This window comes from Anoplophora glabripennis, unplaced genomic scaffold (assembly GCF_000390285.2).
Source record: "Anoplophora glabripennis isolate ALB-LARVAE unplaced genomic scaffold, Agla_2.0 scaffold1353, whole genome shotgun sequence".
Lineage (NCBI taxonomy): Eukaryota > Metazoa > Arthropoda > Insecta > Coleoptera > Cerambycidae > Anoplophora > Anoplophora glabripennis.
The window spans coordinates 7,469-25,817 of record NW_019417430.1 but is presented as its reverse complement, the minus strand read 5'-3'; the positions used below and the strand labels follow the sequence as shown (position 1 = coordinate 25,817).

At 33.7% G+C, this 18,349-nt stretch overlaps 1 protein-coding gene across 1 annotated transcript; it reads right to left on the bottom strand.

Annotated features, from left to right (window-relative positions):
• Window positions 1-3,341: 3,341 nt before the first annotated feature.
• LOC108916127 (E3 ubiquitin-protein ligase MYCBP2-like) lies at window positions 3,342-10,890 on the bottom strand. Its single transcript, XM_023456286.1, has 4 exons — window positions 10,603-10,890; window positions 10,396-10,550; window positions 3,722-3,909; window positions 3,342-3,662 (listed from the first exon to the last, which is right to left on the bottom strand). Exons 1-4 carry the CDS (start codon window positions 10,659-10,661, stop codon window positions 3,342-3,344), a joined length of 723 nt encoding a protein of 240 aa, XP_023312054.1. The 5' UTR covers window positions 10,662-10,890.
• Between the last annotated feature and the right edge of the window lie 7,459 nt (window positions 10,891-18,349).

Below are 18,349 nucleotides of genomic sequence, written 5' to 3'. Positions count from 1 at the left end.
TCATTAAATGTACATACATACTAAAATTTGACAAGGGTGTTCTAGATGATCAAATCTGAACATGTTTTTAACAATAAACTATGATTATATTTTAATAATTTAGTTGTTTTTAAAGTTCGATAAGAAAGTCGAACCACCCTGTAAAGAAAATTAATTTTTCTTTTCTTAAATAAACTATTGAAGCTAAATAATTTTTCTACCTATAAATCAGAAGTGTATACATACGTATGTACATACATGTATAATTTTAAATTTCTGTATCAAGAAATATAAACATACCAGTTTCAGTGGAACCAAATAATCTTATAATTGGAACTTGATTAATAGCAGACCCTCTAAATTCTGAGTACATCACATCTAATCCTTGTGTTGGTGTAGACATGTAGGAATCAAGAATAATTATTCTTATGGGATAGGTATTCATGATTAATGAAATAAAATTTTGTACGATGGGACAGTTTTATATATAAAAATTAAATACTAACTGGAAACAATGTATTAATTTTAGCGTATTAAATGGAAATCGGAAAGAAAACATTTTAAAATAAATAAGTAGGTTAGAAAAACACAAAAAATTGAAAATGATAAATGTTTTTTCTTCTTCTTCCTTTGGCCTTCGTCCATTAGACATTTAGTCACAAAACATATAATACATTAGCCATTGTCTTAGAATGATAAACGTTAAATTATAGTATAAACATTGTTTATATATATAAACAATGGTATAAATAATCTACTAGTACTATATAACTCTTCTTCTTCTTCACGTTTTGGGTCTTATTCATAGACCTTATAGAGATCTATGGCCTTAATAAAAACTGATAGATGATAGATGTTGGTAAGTCCCTTAGAGCATAATTATATGGAGGAAGCAACGCGTCTTAAAAGTATAGAGGCTGTAGAGAAAAAAAGCAATAATTTGAGTACATTCCCTTTCTCTCTCTAATTGGTGAAGACGGACAAGAATTGTATATCAATGGGCGCATTCAGGGAACTTCAGCGCTGCAGCGCTTTGACGTAGCGGTTACTTGAATAAACAAAATGCGGCCAGTTCTCTCAGTTCCTAGCGGGCAGCCGACCNTGAAACCGTTGATGACACTGACACATCAACACAAAAATAGCAAATTGTTTACTCAGCAAATTTGTTTCCGATTTACCAGGAGCAACTATGATGTTGGCGAAGTATTCCCATACTTATCAATTTAAGGAGGACATCCTCAAACAAATCGTGTTAGATTGTGTTCAAAGGAAAGTGGGAACTACTTTCAAAATATTCTTTATAATATTTTTACTTTAAAATAACGTTATGTTGTAGTATTACATTCGAAATTACAGTACGTAGTATTAAATTAGATATTATTACTTAAATCAGACACTTAAAATAATTTTATTTGTTACATAAAGAATACTAAATAAATTTATTAAAATTACTTTACGAAAAAGGCGTTTTTTTTTTGCTATTACAGAATGGTGTGTTGATGTGTTACTGCAACCATTGGCGCTGTAAAATTTCCGAAGTTTGTTTTTCTTAAATCGCGTTTATCGAAAAAATACAAGAGAGAAAAATGTTTGGTTTTAGTTGTTACGTTCGAAAATGTAAATAAGATATGTATTTTCATACAGAGTGAAAAATTCTTTGGAGTAATATGTTGCATGTAGTCGACAGCAGCGCCTCTGGTGGATATATTTAAACAATATTAATTTAAAGTATGTGTCCGCACTGGACAAATGTCTGTACCAAATATAAATGATTTACGCCACATCGTTCAAGATAAATTATTGAAGGAAGTATTGGTTGACTCTACAACATTCAAGACCCTGTAATTCCCCAGGAGTGCAACTTTTGTCTAAGGTGTACTTAGTTCATTCGCCTTATTTTATAGTCTCTGATCAAATCTCTGTTAACTCTCAATATATTGCATTACCACATATACAATGTTTATCAGAAAAAATTAAATTTATTTTATCCAAATACAATATTTCTGTTGTCCATAAATCACTTAACCAATTAAAAAAATTATTCACGCCTCTGAAAAGTAAAACTCCTGTTTTAAAAAATTCACTTGTTGTATACTCTATTCCATGTAATGGTTGCAATGGTCAATAGATAGGTACGACTTCACAAAATCTAGAAAACCGATTAAAAGGTCATAAATATACAAAAAACTGCTCATCAGCTCTTAATAAACACATAAAAGATAAAAAAAACATTCATTTAATTTTGATCAAACTAAAATTTTAGTAAAAAAACCAAATTACAACAAAAGACTAATTCAAGAAATCATTCATAGATATTAAAAAAAATAAAAGTAGTATTAATGACAAAACTGATATTAAAAATTAAAGTCAAATATATTATAATTTAATTAAAAAAACGTAATTATTTTCAATATTTTAATTTATTTATTTGCAAATCGCTTTAATAAATCCAATTTTTGAACTTTATGTTTTCTGTACTATTTCATTTCTGGTCCCCAATAAATCTCCTAGATGTCTCTGGTTTTTCATTTTTACAAAAATTCGCCACCAGGCGTACAACTTGTTCAAATTATCGCGTTTTGTTTCTCATGGCAGTGTCATCGTATCCTCACATCAGCATTAAAGTTTTCGAAATTAACACTATAAAAAATTTCCAATTAAAATGCAAATTGAAGTTAATTTTAAAATAAGGAAAAAAATAGAAGATGACACACAAAATAAAAAATTCTCCTCTATATTTTTAACAATTGAATTTTAAAAATTGTATGGAATGGTTGTTTAGGTACGTACAAACAAAATTAATTGTTTTCGATAATAATGTAATTGCATGTTTTTGTATATTTTTAGGTTTTAAAATATATAATTTGACTTGTAATACATGTGAATATTAAAAATCTTTTGATAAAGTTCCTGATCGGGAACGAAACGTTAAGAGTAAAAAGTTTTCTGGTGTTTTTCTTTCTATATATATATATATATATATAATAGGTAATAACTATTTTTACTAATGATATTAATGATATTACACCCCCAATATTTAGTGAATAGTTAAGATAAGAGTAATGAGACGGACCGGTTTCGAAATTATTGTTGTCGCGGGTATGCCATAGATAAGACAACTGACGAATGAATCATTTAGATGTTTTATGTACTGTATTTGAGGGTGCAACTCAATGACAACCAGAGCATATAGCCCTTGAGTAGTTGTTTCCCACAATATTAAAAAGTTTATTTCATTTATTATGGTACTAGTAATGCACATTTGTAGACCATTCGATTAATCTTATAATAATTTAAGCTCATCTGCACCCTATTAGAAATGTAAATACTCTTGAAATGGTTCTTAAAAAAATATCTACAAATTACATACCCTCATGCCACAAAAAAGCCGCAAAGATAGCTCTTAAAGCTTCTGCTAGCGAAGGACTCATTGCTTGTTTAACAGACTCCGTTTCAGAATAAATCATTTTTAAATTGGTTGGTAATTGTTGCAACTGTGCCGGTGATATAGATCGTTTTGACCTCACTTTAGCTATGGTTCTGTCTTTACGTATTAATTTTGGTGATATTTTTTCTTCTTTTCCAGTTATACCAATAGAAAAATGTGGTTTTATAGGCATTTTATTTGTATAATCCGGAGAAGTTTGTGTGCCAGTTTGTTTATGTTGAATTTGTTCTGATACCTAAAATATAAAATAGGTATATTAAATTATGCTAATATTCAGTGAATATAAATACTTACAATAGAGTCATTTTTTGAAGTTGGAGTTGGGCTTGATTCAGATTGAGTGTGAAGAGGACTACCACCAGGACTAGGCGACATTTCCCTTGTTTGACTGAGTGATTGAGAAATATCCCTGGTAATGCTACTTACTAGAGCACTAGTATCTGACTGGTTGGAACTCCTTCTTGCTTGACTCATTCCGGAAACTGAAATTTAAAGTTAAATATGATGCGTTATTATGATATTTTTAAAAAGAAATAGAGATAAAATTAATATTTTACTAATTACTTGTTTCTCCTATTTATATTTAGCAGTTCTGGCAGTCACTGACAACTGACAGCAACACAACCCAGTTCGAGCATGCGCGTACGAAAACTGTTAACGCAGAAAGTCTTGCTGTTGCTTCTCGTTGGTATAGTGTTCTCCGATTTAATAGTGACAGGTACTTATCAATTGAGTTGTCAATACATCGTTTACTGCATGTAGGTACTTTTCAAATTTGATATTTATACAAAAGATGGTACAAAATTTAAGGAGGTGAAAGTGGTTGGTCCTCCGAATATCCTTTGGATATTTTTTAAAATAACTTTCTTTCTGATTAAGATAATGGAATGAAAATTATAGGTAATAATCATACCAGAAGGGTCTTTAACTACTATAAGTTTCATCAAAATTGGTTAGAAATAAGGATAGTTTTCTAACTACCATTTACAGAAATGTTTCGAATTTTTTTCCTTTGAATTATCAAGCAAATAATATAATAATAATAAGAAAACATTTCACTAATTTTTTTTTTTGAATTCTGGGTAGTTTAGTCAGAAATAATTATTTTTTAAATAATGTATGGCTCAGAAAGGCAAAAATTTTTTAAATTTTTTCACATAGTAGGTATGGTATGGTGACAGTTTCACTGTAATGATACCATAGATCTAATATAGTAGCTATACTATGAATGGAATGTAGAGAGAGGGGCTAGGGGACAACATGTAAAGTAAAATGAAACTAGTCTCAGGTCACGTGACTTAGGGCATTTGCAGACTTCGATCACATTTTGACATTTTTCTCGAAAACATTGCGTTTTACGAAAAAAGTATAAAGCGACAAAAAGTTTCTAAATTTAATGGCTTTCTAGTGGACTGCTGATTTTTAAGAAATTTAAATAATAAGACAAGGGGGCCCACGAAAAATTGTCTTAAGGGGATTCCCCGCCAAAAAACGTAGCACCATCAGATTGCATATGTCATAAAACTCCTATGTACTAAATTTAGTGATTCTCGCACAACAGGGTTCTGAGATATAAAAAAAGATTATTCTTAGTGGCGGTCTTCATGGGGCTGTAACTCCGAAAGAGGGGGCCCACCTGGCAAAAATAAAAAATACGGGTCCCCTAAATTTGTCTTAAGAATCTGTGACCAAATTATGAATTTCAGGACACACTGATTTATGTATTGTATGTATCTATTGTATTTATGACATGTAGATGCGAGGATAAATAAAAAGTATTTATTTCCGTATTTATTAATATTTACAAATTACTTCTTGAACAACTGTAGTTGTATCCTTATCTATTTTTTTAATAAAATAATAGTTTAATATCTTTTATTTATTTCATATTTGAAAAAACATTTCAAGTAAAAATATTATTTTATAAAGTATAAAATTTTAATAAAGCTTATTATTTATTGTCTTTAAAAATAAATATTTTCATTGTTAGTTACTACCAAAAAGGTCAATTTCCTAATAAGAAATAGAGTTCCTTTTCAAATCAATGGAACGTGATTTGAATTCTAGGTCACGTGACTTAGGGCCAATGGCTGCCGCTTTTGGTGTTCATGTTAGAACAGCTACAACGGGCAAAAAGTCGGCTTTGTCTCCATCTCCATACTATTGGATCTGAATAATACTAATGATTGTCACGTTCGCGTGCCATGGTTTTCTCTATTTTCTTAAATGAGATCTTTGAGTTTGACTTTGCATTTCATTCGAATTTTTTACAACCATGTACCATCATGCTTTTACTAACCGTGTATATGCCGATATGCATTTTATTTATGGTTTCTGTAATGGAAAGTCTGGCGGATCAAAGAGAGTATCGATAACGTTTCCCTGATAGAAGACAACCTTCTGCAAGATTGTTTGGGAAAATTCATATACGAGCGATGGAATTAGGAGCCGTAACTCCAAGATATCGTGAATCTGGCCGTCCGAAGGAGAGTAGGTATGATTTAGACGAAGTAATTTTAAATTTTTTTTAATGTAATCCTACTGCGAGTGTAAGAAAAGCGGCTGCTCGCTTTAGAACAAACAATATTTATGTATGACAGTTGCTTAAGGAAAATGGATTATACCCTTACCATTTTCCCGCCCGCCTTTATTTTTGTCGCCTAATTCTTGGTCACCAACAAGATAATTACACATTCGTTTCAAATATTTTATTTACCGATAAAGTATTACTTTACATGGGATAGCGTTATCAATTTGCACAATCTTTATAGGTGGTGTGATGAAAATCCCCATGCCACTGTTGAAACTCGTCATCAACGGGGATTTTCAATGAATATTTGGGCCGGGATTGTTGGCAATCACTTTCCGGGACCTTTCTTTCTACCGAATCGATTGGAAGGTGTTGAATATCTAAGCCTTTCGGTAAATGATCTTCCAGACCTGCTAGATGATATTCCTCTTGAACTACTAGCAAACATTTTTTTTTACAGGATGGAGCTCCTCCACATTATGCAGATGAAGAATGCTCAGCAAGTGCGGGATTTTTTAAATCGATCATTCCCGGGAAAATGGATTGGTCGCGGAAATGACGCGCCCATATCATGGCCACCTTGTTCGCCGGATTTAAATGCAGATGATTTTTGTTTATGGGGAAACGTAAAAAGAATGGCATATGCTACGCCTGTCACTACCATTAAAGAGTTGCAGCAACGTATTGGTGAAGTTTTCGATGACATACGAATTCAACATGAAGTTTTTCAGCGTGTTCGGTTCGACTTCCTAAGATTACGTTCCTGTATTTTGGTGTGAACAATTTGAGCCATTGCTTCACATTCGGAATTAAGATCTTTTTTATGCATTTTGTGATTCAGTTATAACCAAAAATTCAAAATAAAAATTTATTTAAAAAATACATACATTATTTAAAAAATAATTATTTCTGACTAAACTACGCAGAATTCTAAGAAAAAAGTAGAGAAATTTTTTCTTCGAAAAAGTCTAGTTTATTAAAAAATAATATTATTTGCTTGATAATTCAAACAAAAAAAATTCGAAAAATTTCTGTTAAGGATCGTTAGAAAACTATTCTTATTTATAATCGATTTTGATGAAGCTTATAGTTAGACTTATGGGATGATTATTACCTACAATTTTCATTCCATTATCTTAATCAGAAAAAAAAATGATAAGACCCCTTCGGAGGGCCATATCTTAGTAATGGTGCTCCGGAAGACCAATGTTTATAGAAACTGTTTTTGCCATTTTTGGCTCTACTTTCACCACCTTACCAACTTTTTCAAACACCCTCTATTTCTTTATATCACAAAATCCGTGTAGTTGTTAAAATGGTTAAAACTGACAACCGTAACTAAAAATAGTATGTCGCCATCACCGTTATCCTATCTAATAGGCAGAGCTGGGTAATTACTTGTAATTTAAAAATAGTTACAATTACAAATTACTTTTTTAAAAAAAGCAACAAATTACAATTACAAAGTATATTCTTTAAAAAAGGAATTATATTAATTTAATTACAGTTACATGGAAAATGGATTTAGCAATTACTTTTCTAATTACTTTTTTAATTACTTTTATGATAAAGTAAATTATAGTGACCAAACAGAGAAAAAGGAAAAAGTTAAGTTAAAAATTTAAATTAAAAGAGTTGTGTAATATTGCGTTTTATTATTTATTAGAATTGATACTACAATGAAAAGATTATTATAATTCATTTTCTGATATAGAATTTTTATATTTTTATTCTTAATCTAATAATTTAAACTAGTTCAGTTCATACTATAATTTTATATTATTCGTCAGGTAATTAATTCAACCCGATGCTCTTTTTTTGGTTGTTAGTACATTTGCAAAATATAGAATACAGCAGTTTTGGGTAGACTGGAAAGCAATAATTATTATTAAAAAAATTACGAATCGAACAAGTACGAGTGAAAGGCTGAGTAACCGAACCAGAAGTTTTCTCAACTCAAAATAAGATCAATAACACATAGATACATAATATATATTTTTATAAAACTTGATGCTATAGACAACATATTTTTACTTCGTTGTTTTTTCTAAATTAATAATAATTATAATAAAATGTACTCTGTTAATTCTGAGGTTAATTCACCAAATCACTTTTTATTGTTTTCCTCGCTTTCCTCAAATTAAATAATAGAAGTCTGCAAGTCTGTACGCAATTACGCAATACGCATGATCTTAAAAGTAATTATAATTATTAGAAAAAGTAATCGTAATTGTAATTTGTAATTCGATAGTTCAAATAATATAATTACAAATTACAATTCCTATAACAATTTTACTGCAATTACAATTCCAAATTACTTTAATAAAAAAAAGTACTTAAATACAATTACAATTACAGGAAAAAAAAGGGAATTGTAATTGCTAATTACTTTTTCACCAGGAATTTCCCAGCTCTGCTAATAGGTACTCCCATATTGATCACCCCTAAAAATCATAACTCATGTCTTAGGAAAAGGAAGAATGGATGGAAGTCATCGCATGAATACCAGGAGGATCAAATTCACTCAGATCAGCTTAACCGGGAAATGCATAGCCATTCAACGGAAATGCTCGACGACTACGCCGCCTTACGCATACCCTCGCGGAGTAGAACAGAAAATATCACAACTTCTTTCTTCCCTGCGAGACGAGGCTGAGGGTGGTAGTACCCAGGTTGGAGAACGGGATTTCTGAGAAAGAAATCCAGTTCGATCTCGTAAAACAAGGTTTTCCTTTCTCCGTCTCCTTTCAAGGTGACGAGCAGAAGGACGATAACCCCGATGCCCTTGGTCCTGGTTCAAGTCTCCCACGAACAAGACATCCTGAAAGTGACCAGGTTCTGCCACCTCGTCGGCCAAGTGGAGGCGAGCGATGAACGACGACCATGCCCACGCAGAGTCACCGCTGCGGTCACGCCCAGAGTCGCTGCACTGCGGCGGCTAAGTGCGTGAAGTACAGACACAGAATTGATGGACCTTCCGCGAGGTGTGACGTCTCTCAGAATTGCCTCCTGGACTGTCCGCGGATTCCGGGGCCAAAAAATTACCTCAAAGGTCTCTCCCGTCTAGACGTTGACGTCATGGCGATACAAAAGACAAACATAAATGACGCACACACTGTTAGGATTCCCGGCTACAGAGTGTACCGAAATGACTGAAACAAAGGCGTGGTATTGCTCGTGAAAAGAGCCATATGTTGCAGATTCCTCACCTGGAAAACATGGAAGCCATCGCAGTTTTGATCCGCATCCGTCAGTTTGATGACATCGCAATAGTGATCTGTTACCAGCACCCCCAGCTCCCGTTCACCAATTGGGGACTTTAACGCGAGATCGATCAAGTGGAATAGCAGGACTACCACCGCATATGGTAGAGTACTTCTGCAATTTTTGCGGGACCATGAGGACACCACCTCGTATAGACCTGATGGAGTGAGTACTTCGGAGCAGTTGGAAGACCACACATGTTGGATATCGCCTTACTCAGGGGATACCGATGGCCACCGACTTGACGACGCATTACAATGGAGCGACCAACCACGTCCTTATTCTCTTAACCCTAGAAAACGAACGACGCTGCGAAGAAACAGTCGCCAAGAGGCAGACCGATCGAGACCGTTCTGCGCAGAAATGCAACGAATCTGTGCACCCATCCCCATCATCCGTAACAAAACGGACCTTGAGGTGGCCTCGCGAGCCTTGAGACAGATATCCATTCCGCCTTGGAAACCAGCACTACGGAGAGTTGCCTTTTACGTTGCAGGACCTAATAATGGAAAGACTTGCGGCAAAAAGAAGAGCTATGATGACGGTCCATCCCCTGGATAAGCAGGCCTTAAATCAGCTGAACTGGAAGGTGCAAGCCGCCCCGGACGAATACTACCAGTCTCCGTGGCAGCGACCCCTAGAGTCATTAAACCCCGAGGACCGCAGCCTATGGAGGTGCAACGGGTACAGAGGTCCACCCGTAAGTCGACACCTCCGATTCACTACGAGAATGGGATCGGTTATACAATGTATAAAAAGGCCGAGGCATTCTCCGACAGCATTAATTTACAGATGACGTGGAACGACGTTTACGGCGTTACCGACGCCAACCCAACAGAGACGACATCAGACCAGCGACATCCGAGGAGGTGAGAGGTATTTTGCAACGGTTCAATCCTGGTTGTGACCAGATTGGAAATCGGATACTCAGAAAGTTCCCCCTGAGGGGAGCAATGGCGCTGCTTAACATCGTCAACGCCATCCTCAGATTACGAAGATTCCACGACCGGTGGAAAAAAGCCGACGTCATCTTCCCGAAACTAGGTAAGAATCTCATAATCAAAACAGTAATTCACTTACTTAAAATAAAAAACTAACTGTAATCTATGTGATGACAGAAGCAAGAGAGTAATAATGAATAAAACATATTACCCTACAAAAAAATTATACTTACATAGGATGCCAACTGGACTTGAACTTCGACTCATGGATTTGGGACTCTGAGACCCTATTGCAGCATCTGAAGCAGTTATTCTATTACCATTAGCATTGCATTCACTCGTATGTTTAACAGATATATTGTTGCCGATAGTTAATACCGTTTCGTTGCTGAAAATAATATTAATAGAAAGTTCAGCTTAAGTAACAACCTTTGTTTTACCTTTTAACATCTTGAAACCATTTAGAGAAAACATTTGTTTTTATATCATTTTTGTCCATGTTTGATAATTTTGGTGAATCGATAGTATTCTCTCCAAAAATGAATGGATTTGTAGCTGATATTTCACATGGGTTTTCTGATGGTACTATAGGAATGGCATTTTGTGTAGAAAATGAAAAATGATTTTCTCCTAGTTTTAATATACTTGAAAAATTAAATCCCTTTTTTTGTGAGCAGGTATTATCAGAATCAGAAGTCAGCTTTGGATAATTATCCGATTCATTGATACCTCCCAAGTAAAGGATATTATTTTGACCTACAGCTAAGGACCATGCATCTCCTTCTGTGTTGAAACAATATTTGTCTCTAGTATATTCATCCAAAAGTACCCAGCAACCATCAGAATTTATGGTATATTCAGTACAACCTACTTTATTTCCTAAAACTAACATTCCTATAGGCGGAGCTTTCAAACTTGGCCGACTACGAATATTGTGGCCTGAAGCACCACATTTAATTACTTCGTAGTTTATAACAAAATTTGAATTTTGGCGTCTGTAGAAAAAAAGATAATTTTAATTTCAATTTCACAAAAATGTTAACCTGTTGCCGTATACTGACCTTTCTTGAATTTCGGGCAATTTTCTTATTATCGTGTCTGTAAAAATTTTATCAAGAATGGTTTTCGATTCTTCCACCGGTAAAAGTAAAGTTTTGCCTAAATGTTGATTATATTGAAGACACCAAGCTTCTATAGCTGAGACAGTGCAATACTGTTTGACTGTATCAGCCGACAACCTCAGCCACACTCCATCATCATTATGTATCTGACAATAACAAACACAACTGTTACAAAAGCAATGCATTGTTATTGTATTTAGTTATAAGTTAGCCAAACACATTCGACGATAAAAAATAAAGTGTTGTAGTTCAAATAAATTTTTTTCTCCAACCGTCGCAAAACTATAACATTTTTGACTCTCTTTAAAGTTGACATTATCCTTACTGAGAAAAAAAATGGTATCTTAGCAAGAAAAGTATTCACTTTTAATCCTTTGATTATAAATTTTAATTTCTTCAATGAGCCTTGAGACTTTTGATCAGCGGGGTTCTTTGGTTTAAACAATTTCAAAGCACAAATTAATAATTAAATGGGGGATTTCGGTTGGAGAAAAATAGCATGTTTATTCGAATTAAAAGTGTCTTTTTGGTCTCGCAATTTTGCATCCGCCTTGCTACGCTACTCTTCGCCTCGCAAATACAAAATTTGCTCGCCACAAAAGTAACACTTTTAATCCTAATATAATAATATACTATTGTTGCAAAATACTTTGATTCCGAGATACAAGTTGAAAAATTAAAAATATTAACTATCACAGTTAAGGGCAGTTGAGTATTTTGATGCGTTCCGGTCTAATTGAATATCACTTTTTACTAAAATTGTAACTACATTAAGTGAGTGTTTTTTCATCTAACTTAGCATTATTCAAATGTCAGCACCTACCGGGAAATGCTTTGTGAAAGCTGTTGCGCGAACTAATGCCTAGAGGCTTCAATCTCGATAGGGGTTGAATTTCCAATAGAGATAAGTTGGCGCAAATTGTAAAAACTACTTAATATATGATTAGCTGCATTCTTAATAAAAATATGGTATTTAATAAATTAAAATGCACCAAAATATTCAGATATCATAAAATTGAAATTCACTTTTTCGTAAAAAAAACCGCGATAATAAGTTAAAACGCTAGGTACTGATTTTTTGTATTTACATGGAAATATACCTGATAATAGAGATCCATGTTAAGACTATCTGTGAAGATTTAGAAAACAAGTTATTAAGAAAATTCCGAAATATGCTTGAAAATATTCGATTTATGAACTTGAACACCGTGTATCTTGGAAACAAAACATTTTTTGACAAAATTTTGAACTATGTCCGTTAATTTTCATAATAGAATCTGTTGGTGACGTTTGACCGATTAGTAACTGAATACTCCGTATCGGGACTGTTCTAAATTACCTCGCCATACAATTGGAACGGATAGTACAAATAATTGTATAAACATTTTTCCGAAAATGGATAATAATGAAAATATAACACATAATTTCACTTCTATCCAAAGCAGCTTCGTTAGATGATAGAGGACACGAATATGAGCAACTTTTATTAAGTAACTGATGGCCTAAATGCTTCTGTTTTCGAGAAAATTAATTAAGAAAATTAATCATAAATGTAAGCTGTTGTATGGCAAGTCATGAGAGCAGTAACAATTTTGAGTTCCAGAACAGGTAAAGAATTTCATAAAGACTGATTTTTTCTTGACGAAAAAAAAAAGAGGTTTTCGCCTTCCCGATATATGTAAAGTCGGACACAGGTCCCTAACTTACTTCATCAATGAAGGCTATAGTTCCATTAACGTGTACAACTCCAATTTGTTCACTTTGTAAAGAGGGATGAGCTCTTATTCTTAAGCCAGCTGAATATTTTGCTACAAATTTTCTTAACCTGTTTGGTTTGTGTGAAAGCTTTTTGATAGTATTTTGATTAGGAGGAGTCAGTCCTTGTGGAGGTTCCTTAACTTCAACTTTAAATACCTACAAGACAAGAAAAAGAGACGGTAGTAATTTACTGAAATATAAACAAAATTAGTGTACAATTTGGATATTATTATTCGATTTTTTACTATGAGTAAATTTTACTCTTTTAATATTAACTTTGTACATGGACTGTTTACTGTTTGCTTAAAAAATTGGAAATTTTAGACATTTTTAAAGTAAAAAGTATTTTTGCGTCAATTCGATAGGTATAACGAATACCCCGAACTGTCAGTATTCAGCCTTTCTAGTAAGTTAGGATCTGAAAGCAGTAAGCAGCCTCCAACTGACGAGAGCTGTTCTACCCGTCACCTGTCCAGCAGCAGAGAGTAAAACTGAATTATAAATTCCGTTGATGTTAATCCGTCGTACCAAGAAGTCTTGTCTATCAACAGTTATAGCAAGGAGGTTCAGCATGGAAAGATTGCGTATCCGCCACCTATGCAATAGACGCTTGGGAGTTAAACTGAATTAGAATTTCAATTGCGTAGCCGCCAACCAGTGAGATGCTGGTATAAAGAGCAGAAACGCAATTTCAGTTCCTGAACAGCCAGCAGAGTAATACGGCTATCTCGAATAATAGCTCACAAGGCGTACTTTTGACATATAAATGCAAAAAGCGTAGTAAATTTTGTTAAGTGCAACAAGCATATCTTACTTTACTTCTGCCAAAACTTTTAAAAACATTATGAATGTTGGTGTCGCAAAAACTGTCGTGATACAGAGATACAGACATTGTACAGAGAAGTGCTTGCAGAAATGATTACCTGCAAAAAAAAAAAAAAAATGTGACCGTACCTATAGGAAATTAAATTTTAAGTTGGATTTCTTTTTCTTTAATCTTGATCTAAAATGGCCAAAAAAATTCGCGGTTTCTCTTAAATAACTAAAAAACGACAGCTACGATCGAAAACTGATAAATGAGAAATATGTAGGTTTTAAAAGTATCTATCGATTGATTTTTTATAAGTATCGATTGCTTTGTTACTTTTCGAAATATACAGGGTGTTTCAGGAGGAGATGTACATACTTCAGTATGTTCTACGTTCAATTTTAAGCAAAAAATCTCCTATGTACTTAGATCTGGAAACGCTTCGTTTAGGACATACATACAGGATGTCAAATTAAAAAAAAAAATTAATTACATTTTCTTTAATAACTCTCGACTACTTTGATTCATGAAATTTTGTATGCGGAGGTTTCTTGGGACGGGAAATTCAAATTTTATTAACGATTGGCTGTATCTCTCAGAAGGTGCCACAAGCGACAATTAGGATCCTTTTAAATCGCTTCAACTTTTTTGTGCCACGGTGTATGTCATTTCGGAATAAAAAAACATTTTCCCCTATCTTTTCTACTTAAGAAATGTACATATTATTATTGAAGTCTCTAGGAGCAGCTGTTTCCGTTAAAAACTCATCTAAAGATGATAAAGGGTCTCACCGGGTTTCCACGTGAAATCTGCACTGGCGTGTTTTTTAACAATGGTGTCTTCAGTGTGTTGCTTGTTGATAGAAACAACTTTTGACCAATTATCAGAGTTCTATCTTTGCTCATTTAAAAAAAAAATGGGGTTGCAACCCTTAACTTCAAAATCATTTTTCTATAAAACTATGATAGATATTTGAATAAATCCAACGGCATATTAAAGCTACTGATAAGAATTATATTGCATATTTTTTTCATAGTTTTTCAACTATATAAACAGTGAGAAAAAAAATTTAAAAAATTAAGGGTGTTTTTTTGTGGCTATTTCTCGAGATACACTAACCAAAAAATTCACGTATAATCAGTGAGTCTTAAACTACAATGCATAGCAGTTACATAGATCTGCGATGGGTTTGTATGTTGCTAGGTACAGTATTGTGAACTGATACTTGTTGTTAGAACTTTAGAATATACCACGACAGTTATGTGTGAGATCTTTGTGAAGTTGCAATATTTGTGTAAGTTTTAACTGACGTATTACACTTACAGATGTTATATAAAAAGATATCGGTATCCGATTTTGTCATAATTAGTCTGAAAATTAAATCTTTATAGTATGCCTGTAGACTAATGGTACGAATATTGTATCCCAATGTCACCTTGGAACAAATGGAACAAAATCAATTGCGCGTGCGCAAGCTAACAGCTGATCCAGTCAAGCAGAGGTTAAGTTCATTCTAATTGTTCATGGGTGAATGATTCGTTTCTATATTTTAAAAATAATTATAAATAAATATTAAATATGTGACCGAAGATTTTATTGTATGTTGAAAATTAAAAAAATCATTATTGTGTGGTTAAAATATTCGACACAAATATTGCAACTTCACAAAGATCTCACACATCACTGTCGTGGTATATTCTAAAGTTCTAACAAGTATCAGTTCACAATATTGTACCTAGCAATATAATATGATTATTTTGAATATGATCCACCCATCGCAGATCTATGTAACTGCTATGCATTGTAGCTTAAGACTCACTGATTATACGTGATTTTTTTGGTTAGTGTATCTCGAGAAATAGCCACAAAAAACACCCTTAATTTCTTCAATTTTTTTTTCTCACTGTTTATACAGGGTGTTAATGAATAGGTGTTACAAACGGATATGGTATGTAAAAAATCCAAAAATAAGTGCAGTTTACTTAATAAACATATGTCCTAAAGCGGCTCATTTTCGAGATACAGGGCGTTGAAATTTAAAAATAATAAACTATTTTTTCCTGTAGCTCCGGTATTAGTTAATATTTCTTTATCAAACTCAACAGACAGATTTACTAGCTTAAAGGATGCATAAATATGGCAGAAACCATTTATTGGCTTCTTCTAGTGGCGTGCGATAGGTGTCGTTTCACCTTTTATCCCCCCTAAATTGTGCGGCACTGTACAAATATTAGTTTTTCGTATGTTTTTGAATTTGCTAGTATTTTTTACGTAAATAATGTATACTTGTTAGACTTCCATAAAATGAGTATTATCAAGTTATTAACATTTACATTACTGAGGTCACCTTATGCTCCAAAAACTATGTTTTTCTATGCTATGCTAGTTTTCGAGATACAAAAAGTTAAAGTTGTTTAAAAGGTATTTTTATTTTGCACAAAAAAATTACAGTAAATGCTCAAAATTACGGCCACCAGTAGCGATACAAGCGTTAATTCTTCGAAGCATATTTGTGTACATTCGGTCAAAAGTGCCAGGCGTCGTTTCGATCTCCTGCGCTGCAGCTAGAATGCGTGCTACCAAATCTTCTTCTGACTCAACAGGAGTTTCATAAACTAGACTCTTCATATGGCCCCACAAATAAAAGTCAAGCGGGGTCATGTCTGGGGAACGTGGTGGCCACGCCATAGGTAATCCACGGCCAATCCATCTTACACCGAATTGTTGATTAAGGTGATCTCGGACAACAAGCGAAAAGTGCGCTGGCGCACCATCATGCTGCAGCCACATTTCCTGTCGAATGTTTAATGGCACATTTTCTAATAATTCTGGAAGTACTTGTTGTAGGAACGTTAAATAAATAGGACCTGTAAGACGATTTGGAAGAAGGTGCGGACCAATTAAGCGCCCGTCAATTATACCAGCCCAGACATTGACGCCAAACTTCTGCTGAAATCTAGTGGAGCGAATGGTGTGAGGGTTTTCTTCAGCCCAGACATGGTTGTTGCGAGAATTAAAGATCCCTTCTCGTGTGAAGGATGCTTCGTCTGTAAAAAGCACAAACCGCGGAAAATTTGCTTGCAACTGACACTGTTGAAGAAACCAATGGCAAAAGTTTAGTCGTGGCTGAAAGTCGGCGGGAGTTAAAGCTTGAACCTTTTGTATATGATAAGCGTGAAGCTGTTGCTCGCGTAAAACTTGCCAAACGCTTACATGGTTTACATGCATATTCTGAGCAATACTTCGACTGCTGGTGGATTGGTTTTCTTCTATCCTATTAAGAACTTCTTCTTCGAACCTTATCGTTCTGCGGTTTCTCCTTACCCCGCAGTTAACCCTATTTGTTGTAAAAGTTCCTGTTTCCTGCAACCTGCGAAACACTCTTCCAAATATCTTATGTGAAGGGGTTGGACGATTTGGAAATCGGATTGAGTATAACCGACGGGCAGCCCTGCCATTACAACGCGCTTGACCGTACATTAATATCATGTTTGCATAATCAGCAGAAGTATATTCATTCATGATGTATGAATGTTTTAAACGAATGGATAAAGATATCTATCTAATAATTAAAACTTACAAACTAAACTTTACACTAAAATAACAATAATAATTAAAAACTGCCTCGTTTCACAATCGAAAATAATTTGACATTAAAATACAAGTAATGTCAACGGCAAATGTTTTTTTTCCAACATTTTAAACTTGCTTGAGGAATACGGAAACCTTGAATGTTTTGTATCTCAAAAAGAAAAAGCGACACATGTATGCATTTACTAAACAATTTCGTGAAAAATTTACTCAACATGTCACTTTTTAAAAATTTTTGGTTTTTGGAGCATAAGGTGACCTCAGTAATGTAAATGTTAATAACTTGATAATTACTCATTTTATGGAAGTCTAACAAGTATACATTATTTACGTAAAAAATACTAGCAAATTCAAAAACATACGAAAAACTAATATTTGTACAGTGCCGCACAATTTAGGGGGGATAAAAGGTGAAACGACACCTATCGCACGCCACTAGAAGAAGCCAATAAATGGTTTCTGCCATATTTATGCATCCTTTAAGCTAGTAAATCTGTCTGTTGAGTTTGATAAAGAAATATTAACTAATACCGGAGCTACAGGAAAAAATAGTTTATTATTTTTAAATTTCAACGCCCTGTATCTCGAAAATGAGCCGCTTTAGGACATATGTTTATTAAGTAAACTGCACTTATTTTTGGATTTTTTACATACCATATCCGTTTGTAACACCTATTCATTAACACCCTGTATAGTTGAAAAACTATGAAAAAAATATGCAATATAATTTTTATCAGTAGCTTTCATATGCCGTTGGATTTATTCAAATATCTATCATAGTTTTATAGAAAAATGATTTTTAAGTTAAGGGTTGCAACCCCATTTTTTTTAAATGAGCAAAGATAGAGCTCTGATAATTGGTCAAAAGTTATTTCTATCAACAAGCAACACACTGAAGACACCATTGTT